At 41.9% G+C, this 19832-nt stretch overlaps 1 protein-coding gene across 1 annotated transcript in view; it reads left to right on the forward strand.

The window, feature by feature from the left end:
* Positions 1-775: 775 nt before the first annotated feature.
* LOC117761202 (sodium/potassium/calcium exchanger 3-like) overlaps positions 776-19832 on the forward strand; it is a 48527-nt gene continuing 29470 nt past the window's right edge. Inside the window, 2 exon segments of the mRNA XM_034584901.1 lie at positions 776-1280; positions 5908-6036. Coding sequence (XP_034440792.1) covers positions 1085-1280; positions 5908-6036 — 325 coding nt within the window. The 5' untranslated portion in view covers positions 776-1084.

Below are 19832 nucleotides of genomic sequence, written 5' to 3' on the forward strand. Positions count from 1 at the left end.
TGTAACTTAACTGTCTTGGTTCAGTTTCACTGCACTCCTCCGTCACCAAAAATATTTTTAACGCAGCTTTATTGACTTTCAAGCTTAACTCTTGATATTGGGGTAGAAACGTCCTTGTACAAATATTGATTTTATATATTAAGGTTATTTTCCCCCTAAAAATAAATAAAGATTCTATATTTTTCACTTTGTTATTGTGTATATGTTGTGTGTTTGTGGTCTAGGCATTACAAATGTTGTGGGACCCTAAATCTGTTTACATAGTCTCATTATAGGGACTTGTCTTCTTTACGAGGACAAAAATCAAGTTCCCTTAATGTAAATCATTCAATTGTCAACTGAAGACATGCTTTAAGGTTAGGGTCTGGCAAGTAGTGGACCTGATTTAGGTCTTTACAAAATGAATGTAAGTTAATGTAATGTCACCTGTAGTCATGGAGTGTGTATGTGTCTGTGTAAAATGCTACATTTGGGGACAGTTAGTTTTCAAGGTTGGGGACAAAGTATGTGTGTAATCTCTGGGTCAGTGGTCACGGTAATGTTTAGGTTAAGGTTAAGTTACAGTTAGGGTAAGTTTCCTAGAAATGAATGGAGTCTATATCAGGTCCCCAAAATTTGAATTGACCTATGACTCAGTGTCCCCCCCACCCTCATCTCGCTCTGTCTCTCTCTCAGTGCCCCCCTCTCTCTCCCTCTCTCTCTCTCTGCCAGTGTCCCCCCCCCCCCCCCCCCCCCCCCCCCCCCGCTCTCTCTCTCTCTCTCTCGCTGTCCCTCAGTGTCTCTCTGCCTCCTCGCTCAGCAGCTCCTCCATGGAGAGCTGGTGCAGTCCTCCTCTTCCTCCCTTCTTCACCATGACATGAGAAGAAGACCAACCTCGGGGCTGAATCTCGCCGTGTTTACCAGCGTGTTTACAGATCAGCCCTCACATCATCCCGGCAACTTTTCTTCGTTTTCTTAAAACGCCCCCTCCCCTGCTCCCTCCAGACCCCTCCCCTGTACTTTTCTCATCCGCTCCCGGGAGAGAAGTCACTTCTCTGGGAATCACAGGAGGCTGTTTCCTCTCCCTCTCTCTCCGGGGATCCGCATGGATGTGGCAGCGGTAGAGGGGATGTCTCTGCCGGGTATCCGACTCCGGAACCGGCCGCCGCAAGTGATGCCGACCCAGAGGAAGGTCCGGGCGAGGCGGAAAAGGCGAAAGGAGTTGGTGTTGATCCAGATCTGCTTGTTCGGAGGCTTGCTGCTGCTCGTCAAGGGCTTTTCCTTCTTGGGGGAAAATGCAGGTGAGGTCCGAGCCGGTGAGGGGACACTGTTCCTCTGGTTATACTCACACACTCTGAGCAACACTACGGGGCTCAGTTTAGTTCCAGACAACAGCACTGTACTCGTGCAGAGACATGAGTGTAACATGAAGGCAGCTGCATATTAGTTCAATATGATGTCCCTGAGAGCTTTCTACTTCAACTGATGTGTCATCAATCTAACATGTGACATCTTGTAAGTGATAATTATAATGATAATAATAACCATTCTAATGGGAAATCAACGTTAAATGTGGTGCAAATAATCGTGACTTTAAAATTAAAGCTTGAACACCGAACGTTTACAAAGTGCTTCACTGAAAAAGAGAACTGAAAAGTGCATGCAGTGCAATTACTAATTGAAACCATTTAATGCAAGAGATAAAATAAAATAAATCCAACAAATGCCTGGTTAAAATCAATATAATAATTAAACAATAAAATTAAGCAAAAACAAACATAATATTATTGGGTAAAAGCAAGAACATTGTAAAAACAATCTAAAAAAGCAAGTTAAGGCAAAAGTTATTTTATAAAAATGCGTTTTTAAAAGAGTTTTAAAAGAGGATGAGGTTGTTCCACAGCTGTGGAGCTCTAACAGTGAATGAATCTTATACCGAGGAACAGCTGGTCAGCAGAACCAAGTGTAGAGCAGGGGTATAAGAGGTAAGAACGTCTGCTAAGTAAGTCAAGTCCTCAGTTATTTTAGTCAAGCTAACTCACGTCCCCAAACAGAGATATAACAAAGGTGTGTGTGTTCACACCATTTTCAGCACAAGCTACATTATGCTCTTTTTGAATCATAGTAAAAGAGTCATGTCCTTTCGAAGTTAACTTCTGCCGCAACTTGACCTGATTTAAAAAAAAGAAAGAAAAAGAAATGGGACAAATGTCAAGGTGTCACACAGGTACACTGGTACACAGTGGGCTATAATGGGAATTCATCTGAGCTTTAACTATGGGAAACTATTCTGGGGCAGAGGGATGCAGAGGCTCCTGCATGTACAGGTGTTTTAGCTGCAGAGCTGTGAAATCAGGGCAATGAGCCCCAGGGTATAGGCCTGCCCCTCTCCAGGTTACAGCAAATGGTTACACACTGTTCCCCCCCTCCCCCTCCCCCCTCTAACTTTTATTTCAAAGCTCTCTCTCTCTCTCTGACGTGTTAAATGATCACCAAAGCGTCTACGTGCAAATAGAAACCCTGATAATAAATTACTACAGTACAGCAAACATTTGGACCACTTGACTTGATGCCTACATGTTCCCATCTTTCTCTTTTTATCTGTCATTGACTGTGGCCCCCCCGACACTCCTCTTGATTACTGAGTCAGCGTCAGCTAAAGTGAGAAGTATTTATCACTTTCCATGGACAGAGGGCCCTGCATGAATATTCATACACTCATGATTCGTGCATCATCAGTGTGAGTCATTTTTTTCCCTCCCCACTGCATATGCTGGTTTTATGGAAATGCAACAGAGCTGCTCTCTCCCTGCATGTGCTCAAGAACTGGAGGTGAACAAGAGACGACACAGACACATTTAATGCACTTCCCCTGTCCCCATTGTGTTCTCGTTAACTCTTAATCAGCTCGCCGGAATATCAATTAAAGTTGATTATTTATGATGTGCTTAATGAAGTTCTGCTAAATGGAGCTTGATGCTGTGGAGCTGGAAGCAGAGCACTCAACTCCTCCTCGCAGCGGCACATTAATCATTCCCGCTCTCGTCCTCTCCTTCATCGTGTGCAAGATAGCGAGAGCAAGAAGGGAGGGAAGGAAAGAGTACTGAGCACTGGCACGCAAACCTCAGTGTTGCTTCGGCTGCCCTGTGTGGGGTTCTGAAGGTGAGGCCAGGTGAGGAGTTCAGCCGTGCCCTGAGGACTATTCAATAACTGGGCTTTTTAATTCGATTTGTATCCGTCTCTTAGGCCAGCCTTGTAGTTGGCAGGGTGGAAAGGGCAGAGGGTTCCTGCTGAGCTCCCTGAAGTATGAAATGAATTCATTGGTGTTGCTGCTGTCTCGAAGAATGTGCAGATGTAGCCACAGTGGGAGCCTCACTTTGTGCACTGCGCTGTTGTTGCACCCCCTAAGAGGATTTTGTTTAGGAAAAACATGAAATTCCCCTTCAATGTATGAATTTTGGAGGGAGGAGGACGCCAAAGTGACACATCTGTGGTGCACTCCTCCAGCTGTTCACTGCCCGGCTATTACATAAGGAATCAAACTTTCATGTCACAGAGATCAGAAGCCTACTCTATAAAAATAAAACTAATTGCTTCACATGCACTTTTATCTGCAACATTCAAGACACAAACTGGTAACTTGGATGAAGAAACTAAAACCTGTTAAAATGGCTTTATTGTTTATGTGCAGATATGTGTGTACTCGACTTTGTCCAAACAGATTGATAAGTCACCGACTTTCATAAACATAATTGTCCAGCTTGGCTCTCTGCTGCACGTCTGGTTATTGAATATCTGTGGTCAGTGTTTGTGTGACACTGACTAAATTATGTCCTGTCACTGAAAACTGTGAAGGACCAGAAGTTGGCATTGAGTGCTTGCTCAGATTCATAATTCTGATCAGAAAGGAGCTCGGAGAACACATATCTGCCAAAGCTCACGCCCTATCTCGCCAGGTCAAAGAAAGGGGAGAAAAAATCGTGGATCCACCCCCTTAATCGAATCTGCTCCAAAGGTTAAAAGGTCCTCTTTGGCCCAGACCTCACATGTCCACCAAGTTTCAATAAAGTAGGTTCGGTAGTTTTGGAAACATATTTTGCTTGGCAGAGGTAATTAGAGATTTCAGGTTGCCAAACGTGCAAGTTGACAACCATGTGATGAAACCTACAGTCGTAAGTCAATCCTCAATCTCAGTTTGTATTGTGAGACACATTTTCCAGTGTCAAAAATCATTTAGCGTGAGAATTTATTGTGCCCTGTGGCATTTTCATTCAAATGTACAAAAACAATCTTGTGACGTGTGTGTCTTTGATGAACAACTGTGCTGAATGCATTTTTTCCTCAACATCTGTAGATCCAGTTTTTGAACATTTTAAACCTGCATTGCTCATATCTACGTGTACCTGCTGGTTGTGTTCTTCTCTGGCATTTTACTGTGTTTCTTGGCTCATTATTAACTGTGGGTTAATATAACACTGATGAAAACACTGCTCCCTAAAGCTTACAGGAATAAAAAAAACACAATTTAGTGTCAATACATACACAGACTTCTGCCACTTCTGCCCATTGCTGCAAAATGTCAAATACAAAGAAACAGTGGTTTGCATTTCTCATCGAGTTTCACTTTTGCAATCAACATGGAAGACTACAAGATTACAAAATTAGTTACTCTGTAATCACTGCTAGATGTTCAAGTGTGTTTCAGTGTTAGCCTGCATGAACCGAATTACTGATGTGTTGGAAAATTATTCATTGTCTGAAGGAACTCACATTCATCAAACCTGGATTTGATTAATACTTGTGGACACGTACATGAAATGTGTGACATGTGTTAATGGCTTATTCTCTTCACTCTTCTTTATTGTGCTGCAGCTCAAAACAAAACCCATTGACTTTGAAACACAAAAAATCCTGAACTGAGTTACTCAGTATCAGTCAGTTGCATTCTTCAGTGTTAATATATTTCCATCCCTTGTTTTTAAAAGGGAAAATGATTAAGCCCTTCACTTTTTAAGTGGTCTGAACAGTTAGTTGTGAATATTTAAGCCAATACTGACCCCTGTAATAAAGTACAACTGCACAATATACACAACATTATTATATTTGTATCATTTCCACTTGTCTCTTGACTGTTTAGCAGCGATTACAACCTAACTTTCAATTATAATTAACTGGAAACAAAACCTTTAATACAATATGTTATGTAAAACCTTAAACAAAAATTGTTTTAATCACTTTTGAAATGTTATCCCGACAAACCACAGCTCCCTTGTTTACATGTATTTGTTACAGGGACGTCTTCCATGGTTCAGCATGGCGGCGACCTTGACATATTATCCAGCAGCTAGTGCAGCATCTACATATACAGTATTTGTGTGTGGTAGTTACTTTTAATGTAGGACCAAAATGCCACACTGTGAATGTTGCTTCATATTTGCAAACTAACCATGAAATGATGCAGAATTGAGCTGCTGGCAGCTGCAGACAGACAGCATCTACCTCAAACTCCCTTTGCAAAATCCTCATGTTGTACTGCCCTCATGAGAATGGCAGAGAGGACTTTTTGACACGTCTCTACTTGCATACTCTATCACACTCTCTGATATGATATCAAAACTGATACCTCACAGTCTAACACAGATTGGATGCAAGACTTTACTTTAGACCCATCTCGCACCAATAGGGCATGTATTGAACACGTATGGTTATTGTTTTCTCACATTTATTAATTCTTAATTATTTATTTATAAATTTGAGATTACCTTATTTATCCATGCACATATTTCTCATGGTCATTTAAAGGGAAAGCACCGTTTAAACTCCGGTATTATATCATAAAACACCCCCATTGAAATGCTGTAGCTGCTCTAAAAGGTCACTAGAGTTTGTATTTTAAAGGTGTACTTTTTTCTGTGGCAATCTATGTAGGTTTTGACATCTCGAGCCAGAGCAGCGAGGACCAGGAGAGATGGGGAGGAAGGAGGCTACTGCAGGAAATGGACAACAGCAGCCTGGAGGAACTAGAGGGTGAACAATCTAAGAACTGCACAGCTCCAGGTAAGACGGAGACAGGATGAAAGAAAGAGAACACAGAAGTGTTCTCTCCCTTGTTAGAACAGAGAGAGAGCAGGATAGGGCAAAAAGGAGTGAAAGTGCAAAACAAATGGTTACCCCCGACATGTTCTGTTTTCCTTCCCTTCCTCATCCCCCTGTTTTCTCTTCCTTAAAGTGCGGTTACCCAGATAGTGAAGTCAGATGATTCCTCATGAGCGCAGGCTATAGCGGGTTGTGAATTTCTTCCTGCTTCAGTGGTTTTCACACTGCCTCTGTCACTGATTTTCTTCAGGATCTTGCTGGTTTCATTCTCACTCACTCCACATAGCTTTTCCCCGTCTGTCTCTTCATCTCTCCCTATCCCTCCCTCTGTGTTTACCTCTTGCTTTATCCCTACAGTGGCCATACCTCAAATCTTGTTTCCATGGTGATCTTTTTGTCTTATCATCAACCCAGCGACTTGTTTTTGAGTCACTCAAGGTAGTGTGTCAGGATGTAAAGTTTAAAATCAGACAGTCGTTTTAAAAGGATTTAAATGGAAGACATGTAGGCATGACATGTAAAACCATGGTTGTGGCATTTCTCACTTGACCTCACACATGCATAGATTCCAAACGTCACCGATGTCCATTGCAATTTTTAGACGTAGATGGAAGGAAATTTAATGTTCAGCTCTATTATAAAGGAGGTGTTCTAGGTAAGAGGGAGGGAGGTGACTCCTGCTGATCGCATTGACATTTGTCTTTTTTACCTTGAGTGGGAGACAATTGACCTCCCCCCGGAGGGAGGGGTTATTCTCTTGTGAGCTCATTAAGCAAAATACCCATCATCAATCTCCTCTCTCACCCTCCCAAGGTCGCCACTGTCATCTATAAAGGGAGCTGGGGTCAAAGTTCAACTTATTTTCTCCGCCGGCTTATTATGCAGTAGCTGCTCTTTCCTCCTCTCGTGCTAAATTTAAAGCACATACCCCCCTGTGGCCTCAGCCCCCACCACACACAGGAGGAAATAATTTTTTTTGCTAAATAACCTGATTTTATGAAAGTCTCAGCACGTTGTGGTGATTTCTGCTCCTTCCCAATGAATGACATAAAATGAACCCTTGTGTGGGGTCAGTGAGACATTCATCTGAGTGTTTATGGGAAAGAATATGCAAAGGTGGTACATGTGTGTGACGGAAAGGATATTGAACGTATACAGGTGCAATATGCCTGAATTTCATGTGGGAGACCAATTTGCATCCTAGTACAATGTCCTATTCATTTTTCCCATCAAAGTTGGAACTTTACTGCTACATATGTAAAACAGCATTATAACGCCTTCTGGCCTCAGCACGTCCTCAAGTGAAGCAACTTGGTTGGTTGGTTTTACCCTGTTCATCTTCTTCTCAGTAGGGTTGGGTATAGTTTTGCATACCTCTGCTCCAAACTCATGAATTGTCCCCCCACCTCCGGGGCCAGGGACGCCCACACTGACGGCTGATTTCCTTGGCATGGGATCACGCTAGCAGTCAAACACACCCCTGTGATTTCAAATGTATCCGTGATTCGCCAGGTGCTTCAACAAGTTTTGTCATATTCCTCCCTTCCTTCTTCTCTCAGTTTACTGGCCGATCGCTAATAACAAGGTGAAATATGCCACCAATTCTACAAACTGTTGCTCCCAGGATCTGGCAGCGGCTCTAGGTTCCCGTCTCTCCGCTATTGCTCGGACATTTGCGGCACATCATGGTGTCAGAACCCTTTAATGTGAAATACAGCCACACTTTAGACCGTTTAACATTTTGTTTGTGGTAGCTAGTAGCTAATGGTAGGCTAAATTTACTTGCTGCCAGAGCCATGCAGAGTGTGTTGTCACCAGAGTAAGGTGTAATGTTAACCACACACATGCAGTGATGTTAATGTTGCCTGTAAGCAGAACAACTATTTCAGCACAAAGCTCAGGCACTGAAAAGAGGCACCGAAATCTCCGTTGTGATTGGATACTGTAGGCACCAGTTCCCGATTGGCACTGATTTCAGTAGCCAATCCTACTTCTCATTGCTGCCACCACATTCCAACATCTCTGTAATTAACTTGGCAAGCTCAACAACAATGTTGTGCTTGCCACATAATAAAGTTGTTACTACTGCAAGGCTAAGAGCCATGCTAGCAGCACTGTAAGACAGTAATACTTTGAGCTAAATGCTAACATTCTCACAGTGGCAATGCTAAAGCCGTTTTCAAACATTACCTGTGGGTAAAGTCAGGAGAATTGGGTCTCGACCCAGAGTTTGCTTTTCACACATATACAACACAGCGGGAGGTTCTCTGTACAGACACGTTCACAACAGCGATAAATCCTCCACATTATTGAGGCGAGAGGTGAAGCGGCAGAGGCAGGAAGTGACATTTTATCTTTCCGCGAAGATCACGTGATTTTCTTTACAACACACAGACACCGGCATCTGCTCTCATCACCACAAACTCTCTTAGTCATGTCTTCTATGTATGTCTCAATGTTATTTGTTTTGTTTTTGTTTTGTTTTTCATTTTTGTGTCTGTCGCATGTTAGAAGCCCCCCCCCCCCTCCCTTCCAGAGAAGATTAGGAGGATCTGCGATTAGTAAGCATGCTAACATTTGCTAATTAGCACTAAACACAAAATGGGAATGAATGCCATCAATTTTGCTCTTTTATAAGTAAGATAAGATAATTGATTCCACACTGGTGAGATTCACATGTTACAGCAGCATATAGTCAAAATGAGGTAGACAAGAGAACATGTGAAAGTATAAGTAAAGTGAACAAATTAACATTTTGACATGATGGTGACATTAGATGAAATGTCAATGGATTTCTAAAAATTCATGCACATCTGTACTCACTTTCATGGCAGTCCCTCCAAGAGTTGTCAAGACATTTCACGCAAAGCAATAAAGGTCAGGAAAAGTCAGGGGATCACCAAAGTCAGTAGGATTTAAATTCTGGGAACCATGAACTTCTGATTCAAATTTCATGCCAATAAAACCAAATGTTGCTGTGATATTGTGACATTGCCATCCCCATAGGCGTGATGCTAGCATAGCTTAAGAAAAGATAAATAAATACTTGTCAGTTGGTTAATCAAATTATGTGTGCGATCATGTAGTAGCTCACACAAATTGTGCAAACTGTTTTCCACAGCGGTCGGAGCACAAGGTTGGCTGATGAGGAAGCGTCCCAACATGGGCTCTGTGCTCCGGGAGAACGCAGCGCTCACTGCACTGATTACTGCTGGAAATTAGAGGCCTGCTGATCAGGTGCAAGAAAGATGAGGGAGAGAGTCCGAAAGACAGAGAGGGAGAATTTGCTGAGCCACAGATGAAACAGCCGTCATTACGACTCCCTGATTTTTATTGTGAAGACCACGCTGCTACTGTTGATTTAACACGCTTGTTTAGTCCTTCACCACCCACCCCTCCGCCACTCATTTTTCTGTCAAGGGTTTAAAAAGATGTGAAACACAGGCAGATGCTGCAGTAATAGTTGGAGAGTGGTCACATCTGAGTAACCTTGTGGCTTTTATTTATAATTTTACAAATGACTGAAAATGTCGGACTTTCTTTGCCTTAGAGGAGGTGGTGAGTTCATGTCCAGTATGTGTGTTTGCGTGTGTCTATTTGTGTGTGTGTGTGTGTGTGTGTGTGTGTGTGTGTGTGTGTGTGTGTGTGTGTGTGTGTGTGTGTGTGTGTGTGTGTGTGTGTGTGTGTGTGTGTGTGTGTGTGTGTGTGTGTGTGTGTGTGTGTGTGTTAGCAATCTTGTACAAAAAGAGCCCTATCCGTCCTGCTCTTGAACTTCCTTTTATCATGGAAAACAAATGTTATTCACTTTGATGATGCTGCCGTCCAAGTCTAGTGTGCAAGGCCACGCTGTGCTTTGATGTCCCCAAATAAGAAAAGTCCATTGCTTCTGAAGATGTCTGAGATTAGTCATACTGTAATTTTCATCTGCAGTAAAGCTGATGAAATGCACTTTTTTAACACACGACAGCGCACGTGCACATGTACACGCATATACCCTTTTTCCCTCCTTGTCCACCCCTTACAGACACACACATCACTACAGTCCACCATTCATGTTTTTTTCAGTCCTCCTCTCAAACACAGTTGGTTAATGCAACCCCCCCGAGCAGCTCTGTGCACAGTAGGATTGTGTGATTCGACAGATACAGGTCTCTGTACACCTTACACCTGACTGCTCTCTCCAGGGGTCTTTCCCTGGAGGCTGCCCTCCTCTGTTATTAAAGATCTTCTCCTCTGCACTCAGCTCGGCTCCGACGCAACACTCCATTTTAGGAAAGGAGGCTGCTATGACTTAATCAGGGCTTCCCTGTGAGAAATGTGGTGTGTGCATGCGCATGCGTGTGGCTGCAACTTGAACCATTAGAAGGGAAGCCTCAATAAGAATTGTATTAATTAATGCGAGGGTGCTAGTCCCAGTTTCTGCACTGTTTTGGTGTGTGTGTGTGTGTGTGTGTGTGTGTGTGTGTGTGTGTGTGTGTGCGTGTGCGTGTGTGTGTGTGTGTGTGCAGGTTTCCTCAGTGCGTGTCTGTGTGTGCTCGTGCGTATGTTTGTTCATGTTTCCCTCACTTCACGTGGGCAGCAAAACTGGCTCCTCCCTGCATTCTAGAGGCAAGTAAGAATACCATACACCATAACGAGGTTGATGAATTTAATCACATCAGAAAAATAGGCCGCTCCTCTAATACTTTGACAGTAGCCTCCCACTAATCAAATGCTAAATTGACCCAGGGAGGGCCCAGAATGATTTCCTCTGAGAAATCCATTCTGCCAAATTACAATATTAGCTTTGAGCAGGCTGCTGCTGCCTTCACAACAGCAACAACTGTATTAACAGTTACCGTTCCTTCATAGCCGACTAACGTGTGGATTGGCAAAGTCATCTTGTTGTGTTATTGCAGGAGCAGGAGCCCGGTGCTCAGGGGAATAACACAAATCCATCACAGCAATTAGCCCAGCAAGTCCGAGTGTCCCCTCCACACTGGCTCCCACTGATTCTCTGCCTGAAGAGACGAGTAAGAGAGACGCTACACGGTGTAATATTTTTTTATTTGAACAATGGTGATGTTTCTTCTCTTATCACATCCAACATATTGAGGAATCACTTCTCTGGATAATGGAGCTCAGGTTTTTTTGTCACCAGCAAAAGTGGCTTGACATACCTTTGAAGATTTATCCTACTGAGACATTGAGGCTGTTTCCTGAGTAAACCATCAACATCCTCCTTTACTGCTACTTTCTGCTTGACTGGATTGTTTGCTGTTCGGTAGTTGTTCATATTCAGGCCTTTAATACCTTCATTACACAGTGGAGAGTTGAGATAACATAAAATGAGAGAGAATTTGAACAACAAAGATTGTTGCAATAACATAGTCAACATCTTAATCCCTCTTCACAGTCTATATAATTAATGGATTGTTTTGAGATTACAAAGCATCTGTGATGAGAGCATCTAAAATATGTGAAATTGGAAGGGTTCACCTGGATGCTCAATAAGTCTGTATTTCATAGTAAAGAGAAAGGCAGGAGGATAGGATAGCTATATATCCTGTGAAGGCAATTACTTCCTCTTCCTTTGCATGTCTGACCCAGTCAGCAGACATGTGCTGCACAGTAGCATGTAAAAGGTTAAAGTGCAGGGTCGTGTAATGCAGTGTGGGATAAGGTGTTTGATGTGCTTTATGTTTAAGAGTATTTCACTATGCCAGTTTGCCCTATCTGAGGATAATTTCTTCCACACTAACAAAGTGAGCAGCTAGACTCTGATGATGACTGCCAGATCTGCACACCAGGCCGTCTGAGATCTGTGTCTGCCCTCGTTACGTTTTTTCATTGGGAGTATCTGTGAATGGCTGTGTTGAAGATGTTTGGCAGGTTTTTCAAGGCTTTCGATTCTGGGTTATTAGGCCACTGAAGACGACTTTTCTCTACCTTGCTTTTTCCTCTCAACTTTTCTAATGTCATTGTGCTAAGATGAATACATTTCAATGCAGGTGTTGCATGTTCAGAAATGATGAGGTACTATGATTGGTTATGTATACACTTAAATCGATCTCAGTCTGTTATCTGCTGAGTAGTGCCCTCCACACATTGTTCATCACTCAAGTTTGATATTGTCCGGTAAATGACATTTGTACAGCTACCTTTTTTCTTAGTAATATCTTTCCTTTTGCCACTTAAACTTTGGGCCCAGTTTGTTTTTTGTTCGTGATTGTCTGCAGTGAGCTGTATTCTAAAACAAACTGCCTGCCCAAAGTGCTCATACGAAATCTTTTCCAGCTTCCACTGAATCGGAATCATACAAATCACATGTCAAATGATATCTTGGACTTTTGACATAAGTCTGTTACAGAAAACCAAAATAATATGAAGTCACTTAAAATCGGTCTGCAGTGCCACAACATAGGAAAGGTTCAACAAGTTTAGAAAGAGCTGTATTTTTCAATTTGTATTTATTATTTTTTGGCTACTTTCTTTATTGACAAGGAAATGTCCCAGAGAGCATTCTTGACTTGCAGTTATAGGGCTTTTTACTGGTCATCAACAAGACTTGTATTCTATGTTATTACCATTCTATAGTTTTCCTGGTATTTTTTGGTTTTATTTTTTCAAATGTACCCAAACAATTACCAAGTGTCAAATTAAGACATTCAGAAAGTTTTTACAGTGCTCAGCAGACAGGTGGGATTCTGTATATGTCCATTTGTAAAGCATACCCTCCATATAACCCTTCCAAGTAATATTCCCACAACATGTTTGGTGAAAATCCATATATGAGACATGGGTGAAAACAATACCCAACTCCCGGCTATGTCGACGCGCATATACCACTGATCTACGAATCATTAATTTTCAAAGAAACAAGCCCACAAACCGGCCAGTCTGAATAGGGCTCTTTACACAGGGTTGAGAGGGGTGTTGTGGTTCTTCATTCTATCCAATGTTGAGATTTTATTAAGACCTCAAGAAATTTCAAATAAAAAGTGATGTAAATCTACTCAAATTAAAGCTTAGATATTGCCAATGTAATGTAGTATCCATTACTTTATTTCATGAGGAACAAACATTTCTAACTATTTATATATTTACCATTTGGACTTTATGTAAAAATATGCTGCAGACAATTTGTGGACTATAAAAGATTTAGCAATTGAAATAAATAAGAAAAAAATCATACAAAACATTAGAAAAGTAAAACCAATATTGCCTCTGAAACAAAGCATTGAAAAGAATGCAGACAATAAATTGACTGGATTAAAAAAAGTGTTCAGACCTTTTTATATACAGTCTATGGTTCAGACCCCATCATTTTTTCTACATTTTATTGAATTATAGATTTAATTTAAATTAAGTGTGTCATGTTTGTGGCATGTTTAGAAACATATACAAGACCAAGCCACAAAGTTTAGGGAACTCTCTGTAGAGTGATACAACTGTGGCAAGACATAAACCAGAGACAGGGTATATAAACATTATTAAGGCTTTGAGTGTCGCCAGGAACACAGTGACTTTAAAAACTGTGTAGCCAAACTGAGTAACCAGACAAGAAGGGTAAATGGACTGCAATTATAATGGCATCTTTCTAGTCAAATAGCCACTCAAAGCTCTTTGTAATGTATGCCTCATTCACCCATTCATCGAAGAGTCAGTGTTAAAAAATGCACTATATGTGGGGAAGAGGTCCTTGAAAAAAGCCTGTTCCAATATGTAAATATCCTGAGACTATAGGGCAACAGTTCACATTTCAGCAAAACAGTAATGCACAAGAGAAAACCACAGGGAAGTGGCTTAGGGACAATTCTCTGACTGCCCTTAAGTGGAGCAGCCAAAGCCCCAGACCTGCAGATGACAGTTCACTGCCGATTTCCAGCCAATCTGACAGCGTTAGATAAGATCTGCTTTGAAGTGCAGGATAAACCGGCCAAATCCAGGTGTGCACAGCTTCTAGAGATAAATCTAAGAGGACTAAAAGCTGTAATTGCTGCCAAAGAGGGGTCTTCAAAATATCAAATTAAGCATCTGAATACCTCTGTGAGAGATTTAGACATTAAATATTTATACATTTGCACAAATTTAAAACATGGTTTCTGTTTGTCATTATTTAATAGATTATTGTCAAAAAATATGAAAATAATACTCAATAAAATGTGGAAATGGTAAAGTGGTCTTATTATTCTCTGAAGGCACTGTATAGGTTCTTAGCCTTGTCGGTGCTGTCTATTAAAACAGAGTGTTCAAACCTTTGATGCAGTACTCTGTCACCACACTGCTGATGTGAAAAGATTTCCTATTCACTAAGTTGGCCTCATGCTGAGGTAATGGGAACGTGGGTACAATCTATTGCTTCAGTCAATCATAGAAAAAAAATGTCAGCGCAAAGAAAACTTCATTCATTATTGATATTCAAATAATGTTCCGTAAGGCACCTGCTATTTCTTGGAGGTAATATTTAATAGCCAGAGAGGGAAAGCTGCTCTGACAATGCTACAAACAAGTATCCCTTGTATAATGAGTCGTGATGAGAAACAAAAAGGAATTTCCATGTGTCCCAGTGCTGTTGCTCTTCATACATACTACAGTTAAAGTAGCGCTGTCATTTCTGCTTGGACTTGAAATCACTTCCCTCATTCATCTGATGTGAATGCGGCACTGATGCCAAAGAGATGAATCACGAGGAGCAGAGCTTTATACATGTATTCAAAAGACCGAACTTAACCTGCGCCGGTGTGCAGCCTGTGTTGCCATGGAGACGTACACTTCTTAAAAGTGAGTCATCGTCATTATATTGAGAGGCCAAAGTTATGCCCAAATTTAGCTCCATGAATTATGCCGCACTGATTGACCTTGCTGGTGTGATGGTGGATGTGATATGAAATACGACACTGGATTTTTCTTGTTTAGGAACCTTTTGTAACACATTGTCGACCAGGAAGGAAGTGAACAGCTTTCTGTTGAGATTTTTCCCCATGAAATATAATTGATTTGGTTTTTTAGTAGCTTTGCAGTGTCTCAGTCAAAATTGTGCACATGATATATACATATATATACTGCATATATATATATATATATCAGAGAATCTTTTCAGAGTTTCTTTCTCAGAAGATGAGCCCCAAAAACCTGTAGTAACTTCACTAAGTTTCGGTAAGCTTGGTTTAGTTTTTTAACTTAGTAGTAACAGGCCAGCAGGCTGCCCCAGATTTTTCTGTGACTCTGAGATATTGAACAAAGTCTGAGAGGCCTTATTCTCTTTGGCGGTGTTGACAGTATTTTTCCGTGATCCACCACCTGCACTGCTAAAACAGACTAAACTTTTGGTACACAGCACTCAAGTGACAGTTGATGCCCTCATTTACAGTCTGTGGCTGGAGTAACATAAAAGGTGAATAGGTGAAAGCAGGTGAAAGCTTTTGTCAGTGTCGCACACGTATGTAACAACGTGAACTTGATTCATATCAAAATATAAGAAAACATTCATTTTTTGCCAGCACCAATGCTGATGCATCTTGTTATTTTGTATCCTGTTAGCAGACTACACACCAACTTTCTGGTTGAGCACTCGCCAACTTCCCATAGTTGTGCGTACGCAGCACACAGGCATTATTGCCGTCAGTTCAGATGGGCTAGCTGTGTGTACAATCTGTCTGATTGTCTGACTGCTTGTGTTTCTTACCCTGATGGACTTTGTTCTGCAGATGCTGCTACGTTCCCTGTTTCCAGACCTCTGCTTATATTTTCCTTTTCTTATTTAATATTTTAATTACTTTACAAGAACAATGTCATCCTAATCAATACAAATGATACCACAAATTACAAAACAAGTTGTAATACAAGAGAACAATTCATGGGTAAAATTGGTCTTCAAACTTTTACTCATGGAAAAGGACAACTCAACCATAGAATTTAAAGGAGGCAAAAATATATCCCTCCATTATTCCCATCCAGATTTCTCTCAGTCCACTGTTCACTCACAGTTGATCTTCTTTAACCTCTAACTGCAGATGTGCATTCATGAATAAAGACCCTGGGCGTGTTCATGCACAGATCATGTAAGATTATGGGAATCCTGTCACAGCAGTCAAACTGTGTCAGCAGTGAACCTCAGCACATTTCCTCAGTCCCCACTGAGACACTTTGGACTGTTTTTGCTACTGATCCCGTTATACCCGCAGGGTTGTGGGGCGCTGTGTACCAATCGATCTTGAGCAAGGGCTTTTGTTGTGGCAAACTTCCCCTATGGTCCACTCAGCAATGTTGTAAGAGCATCTTTTTCTCTATCTCTCTCTCTCTCTCTCTCTCTCTCTCCCTTACTTCCATTTTCCTGGGACTGTATGTACCCTGTAGGATGGTCTTAGCAAGTCCATTTAATCTTGTCACCTACCATTATAGTTTCCACTGTGGTCAGCAGGTCTTCATGCTGTCCCAATTGTTGCCTGATCATTCTGCGAACGTCCTCGTTGGTGATGTGATCTGTTTATGGAGTCTTCTGTAGCATCTCATTTCAACTGCTTGGGTTGTCTTCTGTAATTCTGATAAAAGAGATAAAAAAACAGCGTAGATATCACAGAATAAACACAGAGACATGAACTAGTGAGAGATGTGTCACAGTCAAATCATGCAGAAAAGTCTTTTCCGCAGAAGCAAGCTACACTCATGTGTTTATGCATACAAGAGTGTGTGTGTGTGTGTGTGTGTGTGTGTGTGTGTGTGTGTGTGTGTGTGTGTGTGTGTGTGTGTGTGTGTGTGTGTGTGTGTTCGGGCATGGTGTGTGTATGTGTGCATGCTGTAAACAGTTCAAGGAAGGCGAAAAAAGAAGAAAAAGCAGGAGTCCTTAAATGTCACATTACTCAGCACGGTAACTACGCTCACGACATGCGATGTGTCAGCCCACATCATCATCGCCCACTGAGCATGTGCAGAACAGGCCCCCAGCCCTCCACGTGCGCTCGGAATATGCACGAGATGAACACGGGGATGTGCTTTAACACATCCCCGAGGGTGGGAAATGCAACTTTAATCACCTTTTTCAAAAAACTTTATTTCGTTGTTGTGCTGAGTGGCGTCGTCATCCCCCCGGTTGCAGTTATTGTTGTCCTCACGGCTCGCTCTTTGTCGTCATTGCCGCAAAGGCTTTGACAGCTTCACTTGTCGGCCGCACTTCCAAGGGTCGGCCGTGACTCCTGGTGACAAATGAGGCCTCTTCCTCCTCTGTGTGTGTGTGTGTGTGTGTGTTTATGTGTGCGTGTGTGCTCTCCTAGCTCTCTTTGCTCGACCTCCCAACCAAGAGTCCAATCCCAAAATGCATTGCCTCCAGCTATATGATGCAGGGGCTGAAGTCCTGCAGCTATTTTTATTCATTTTCTTCCAACCAGTTTTGATCAGGACTCATGTTCCTCCCCTTTTCTTGAAAATATAATATCCAGAGACAAAATGAGCAACTTTCAACTTCATTTGTCCCCAAAGGGCAATTTGTGTTTACAGCAAGGGGTACAACACATAAGAAATAAAACATGAAAACATAAAAGAACATGGACATGTAGTACAATAAGGGCTCAGCATCTTGCTATCTGTTATACAAACAGCCATCATCAGGGACAGAGTCATCAGAGACATCACAGTCAACATCATTACCATTACCACCACCACATTGTATATTGTACAGACAATACAAATCCACATTGTCTCTTGTATTGTCTCATGTAAAAAACAACACTACACCACACACTCAGTCAGGTGATTGGCCTTGGTCACACTAACTCTTCCCCCATCCTGAATTAAAAAGAGAGATGGCTGAGGGGATGAAAGAGTGCTTGTACCTGTTTGTCTTACAGGGGGGAATGTGAATCGAGAGCCAGAAGGCAAAATGTGGAATTCACAGTGTAGGGGATGGGAGCTGTTGGATAGGATGGCATTAGCCTTCCTTCTTACCTGTCTTTTAAACAGGTCAGAGAACATCCTCTGCTGCACTCCTTTGGTCTCTCACTTTCACTTTATTGGTTAGTGAGTTCTTGGCCTTGTTGCTGAGGTTCCCAAACCAACAGATTAAAGAAAACAGACTTGATATACGATCTATAAAACGGAATCCTGAGTGATAAACAGTTGATCTCAGGTTCACAGTGTCTGTGTTATAATGTCCTGAGCTGTGTGTATTGTTGAGCTGCAGAGTTTGCTGCATATTCACTGAGGGGTTTGTTTGCCCCACAGCTGAGTGGCTGTTCATCTCACAGCTTCAGTAAAGCCAATATTATTGTGTTTCAAATCGGGAGGAAAGTCAGATTTTATTTTTTCAGGGCGATTGCGTTGCGCTTCAATGAACTTATTCCCTTTGACTGGGTACAAAACAAGTGTGCATGCCAGCTGCGGCATCTCTTTTTTTCACTATTATCCACACAGATTCTGATCTTTTAAAGATGAATAGTAAAATAGATATATTTCATCCCGTTGGTATTTAGAGTCTGCCTTTCATACCGAGCACATACTGAGCACATACTGAGCACCCATAAAGACACTTCCTTTTCCTTTCAACTCCAAATATCAACCTCTGTCATCCTCACCACCAAACAAAATCTAACCACCATGTGATTTAAGCTGGACGCTGTTAGGGAAGTGGCTATCGCATCATTCAGGAGATTTCTTTTCTGTTTTCTTTTTCACTGAGGGAAAACAGAGTGACTACACACAAACACATACACACCCACACACAGAAAAAAACATTTCCCATTGTGCATAATTAGCAAAAAGGGTGAGATGCCGAATCATTGCATTCATAACAGGCTGGATAGCTTCCAGCTGATAGTTGTTTGACAAGAGAGAGAGAGGGAGAGCAGAGGGAGCTGGATTGTGAATATCAATCTCGCCGCTGTGTGAGATAGCAGGGAATTCTCTAATGGCATATTTAACTGATGTTTATCACCATCATCATGGCACACACAAATCTGCTATTTGAGTTCTATCCCTTTTTGAACTCTATAAACCTATTGTGGGACCCAGAGCGTATGTACGACAGTCTAATAACACTGAGTAATACACGCCGAGAAAAAAACTACAGCACGTAGAGAATCATTTCAGTTTGTTACAGCCTGGGTCTAATTTTTTTTATTAGCCATGCTGATTATACTTTTGATCCCCAACTCTTGCTTGAGTGACTTCAACAGTTTGAACTTTTGGGAGCCGCTGTGGCTCCGGGGGTAGAGCTACTATGCAGAAGGTCAACAGTTCGATCCCCGTCTCCCACGTCCTGCATGCCCAAGTGTGGGCAAGCTGCTAAACCCCAAATTGCCCCTAATGGTTGTGTTGCTAGTGTGTGACTGATGTGTGATAGAGAAAGTGCTGCACTTAGATGCATTGTATGTATTTCTGTGGGAATGGGTGTATGGCAAAAACTGTACTGTAGAGAGCTTTGTATGGCCATCAAGACTATAATAGCGCTATATAAATACAGACTGCTGCACGGGTTGGAACTGTCACACAGACATACTGGTCAGCAGCTGAGGAACTGAAGGGACAGCAGCTGTCCCCTCTTTCTGAAGCCAGAAATGGAGAAAAATACCCATCCAGTGGGCTGCAAGCAGATTATGCAGAAGGAAATCAACCTTGTTTTTATTTGTTGATTCACTGAAGCTGTGAGTCTGGAGCACTCACGGATCAATCTTTGAAGTTTACTACACTTTTAACATCTGGGTATTTGTGGGTTTTCCTTGGCGATGATGCTTCACATGAGCTGGGCTGACGTGAAATGTTTGTCTCAGAGTCAGTGTGGTTAA

This window comes from Hippoglossus hippoglossus, chromosome 1, assembly GCF_009819705.1.
Source record: "Hippoglossus hippoglossus isolate fHipHip1 chromosome 1, fHipHip1.pri, whole genome shotgun sequence".
In the NCBI taxonomy this organism is placed as follows: domain Eukaryota; kingdom Metazoa; phylum Chordata; class Actinopteri; order Pleuronectiformes; family Pleuronectidae; genus Hippoglossus; species Hippoglossus hippoglossus.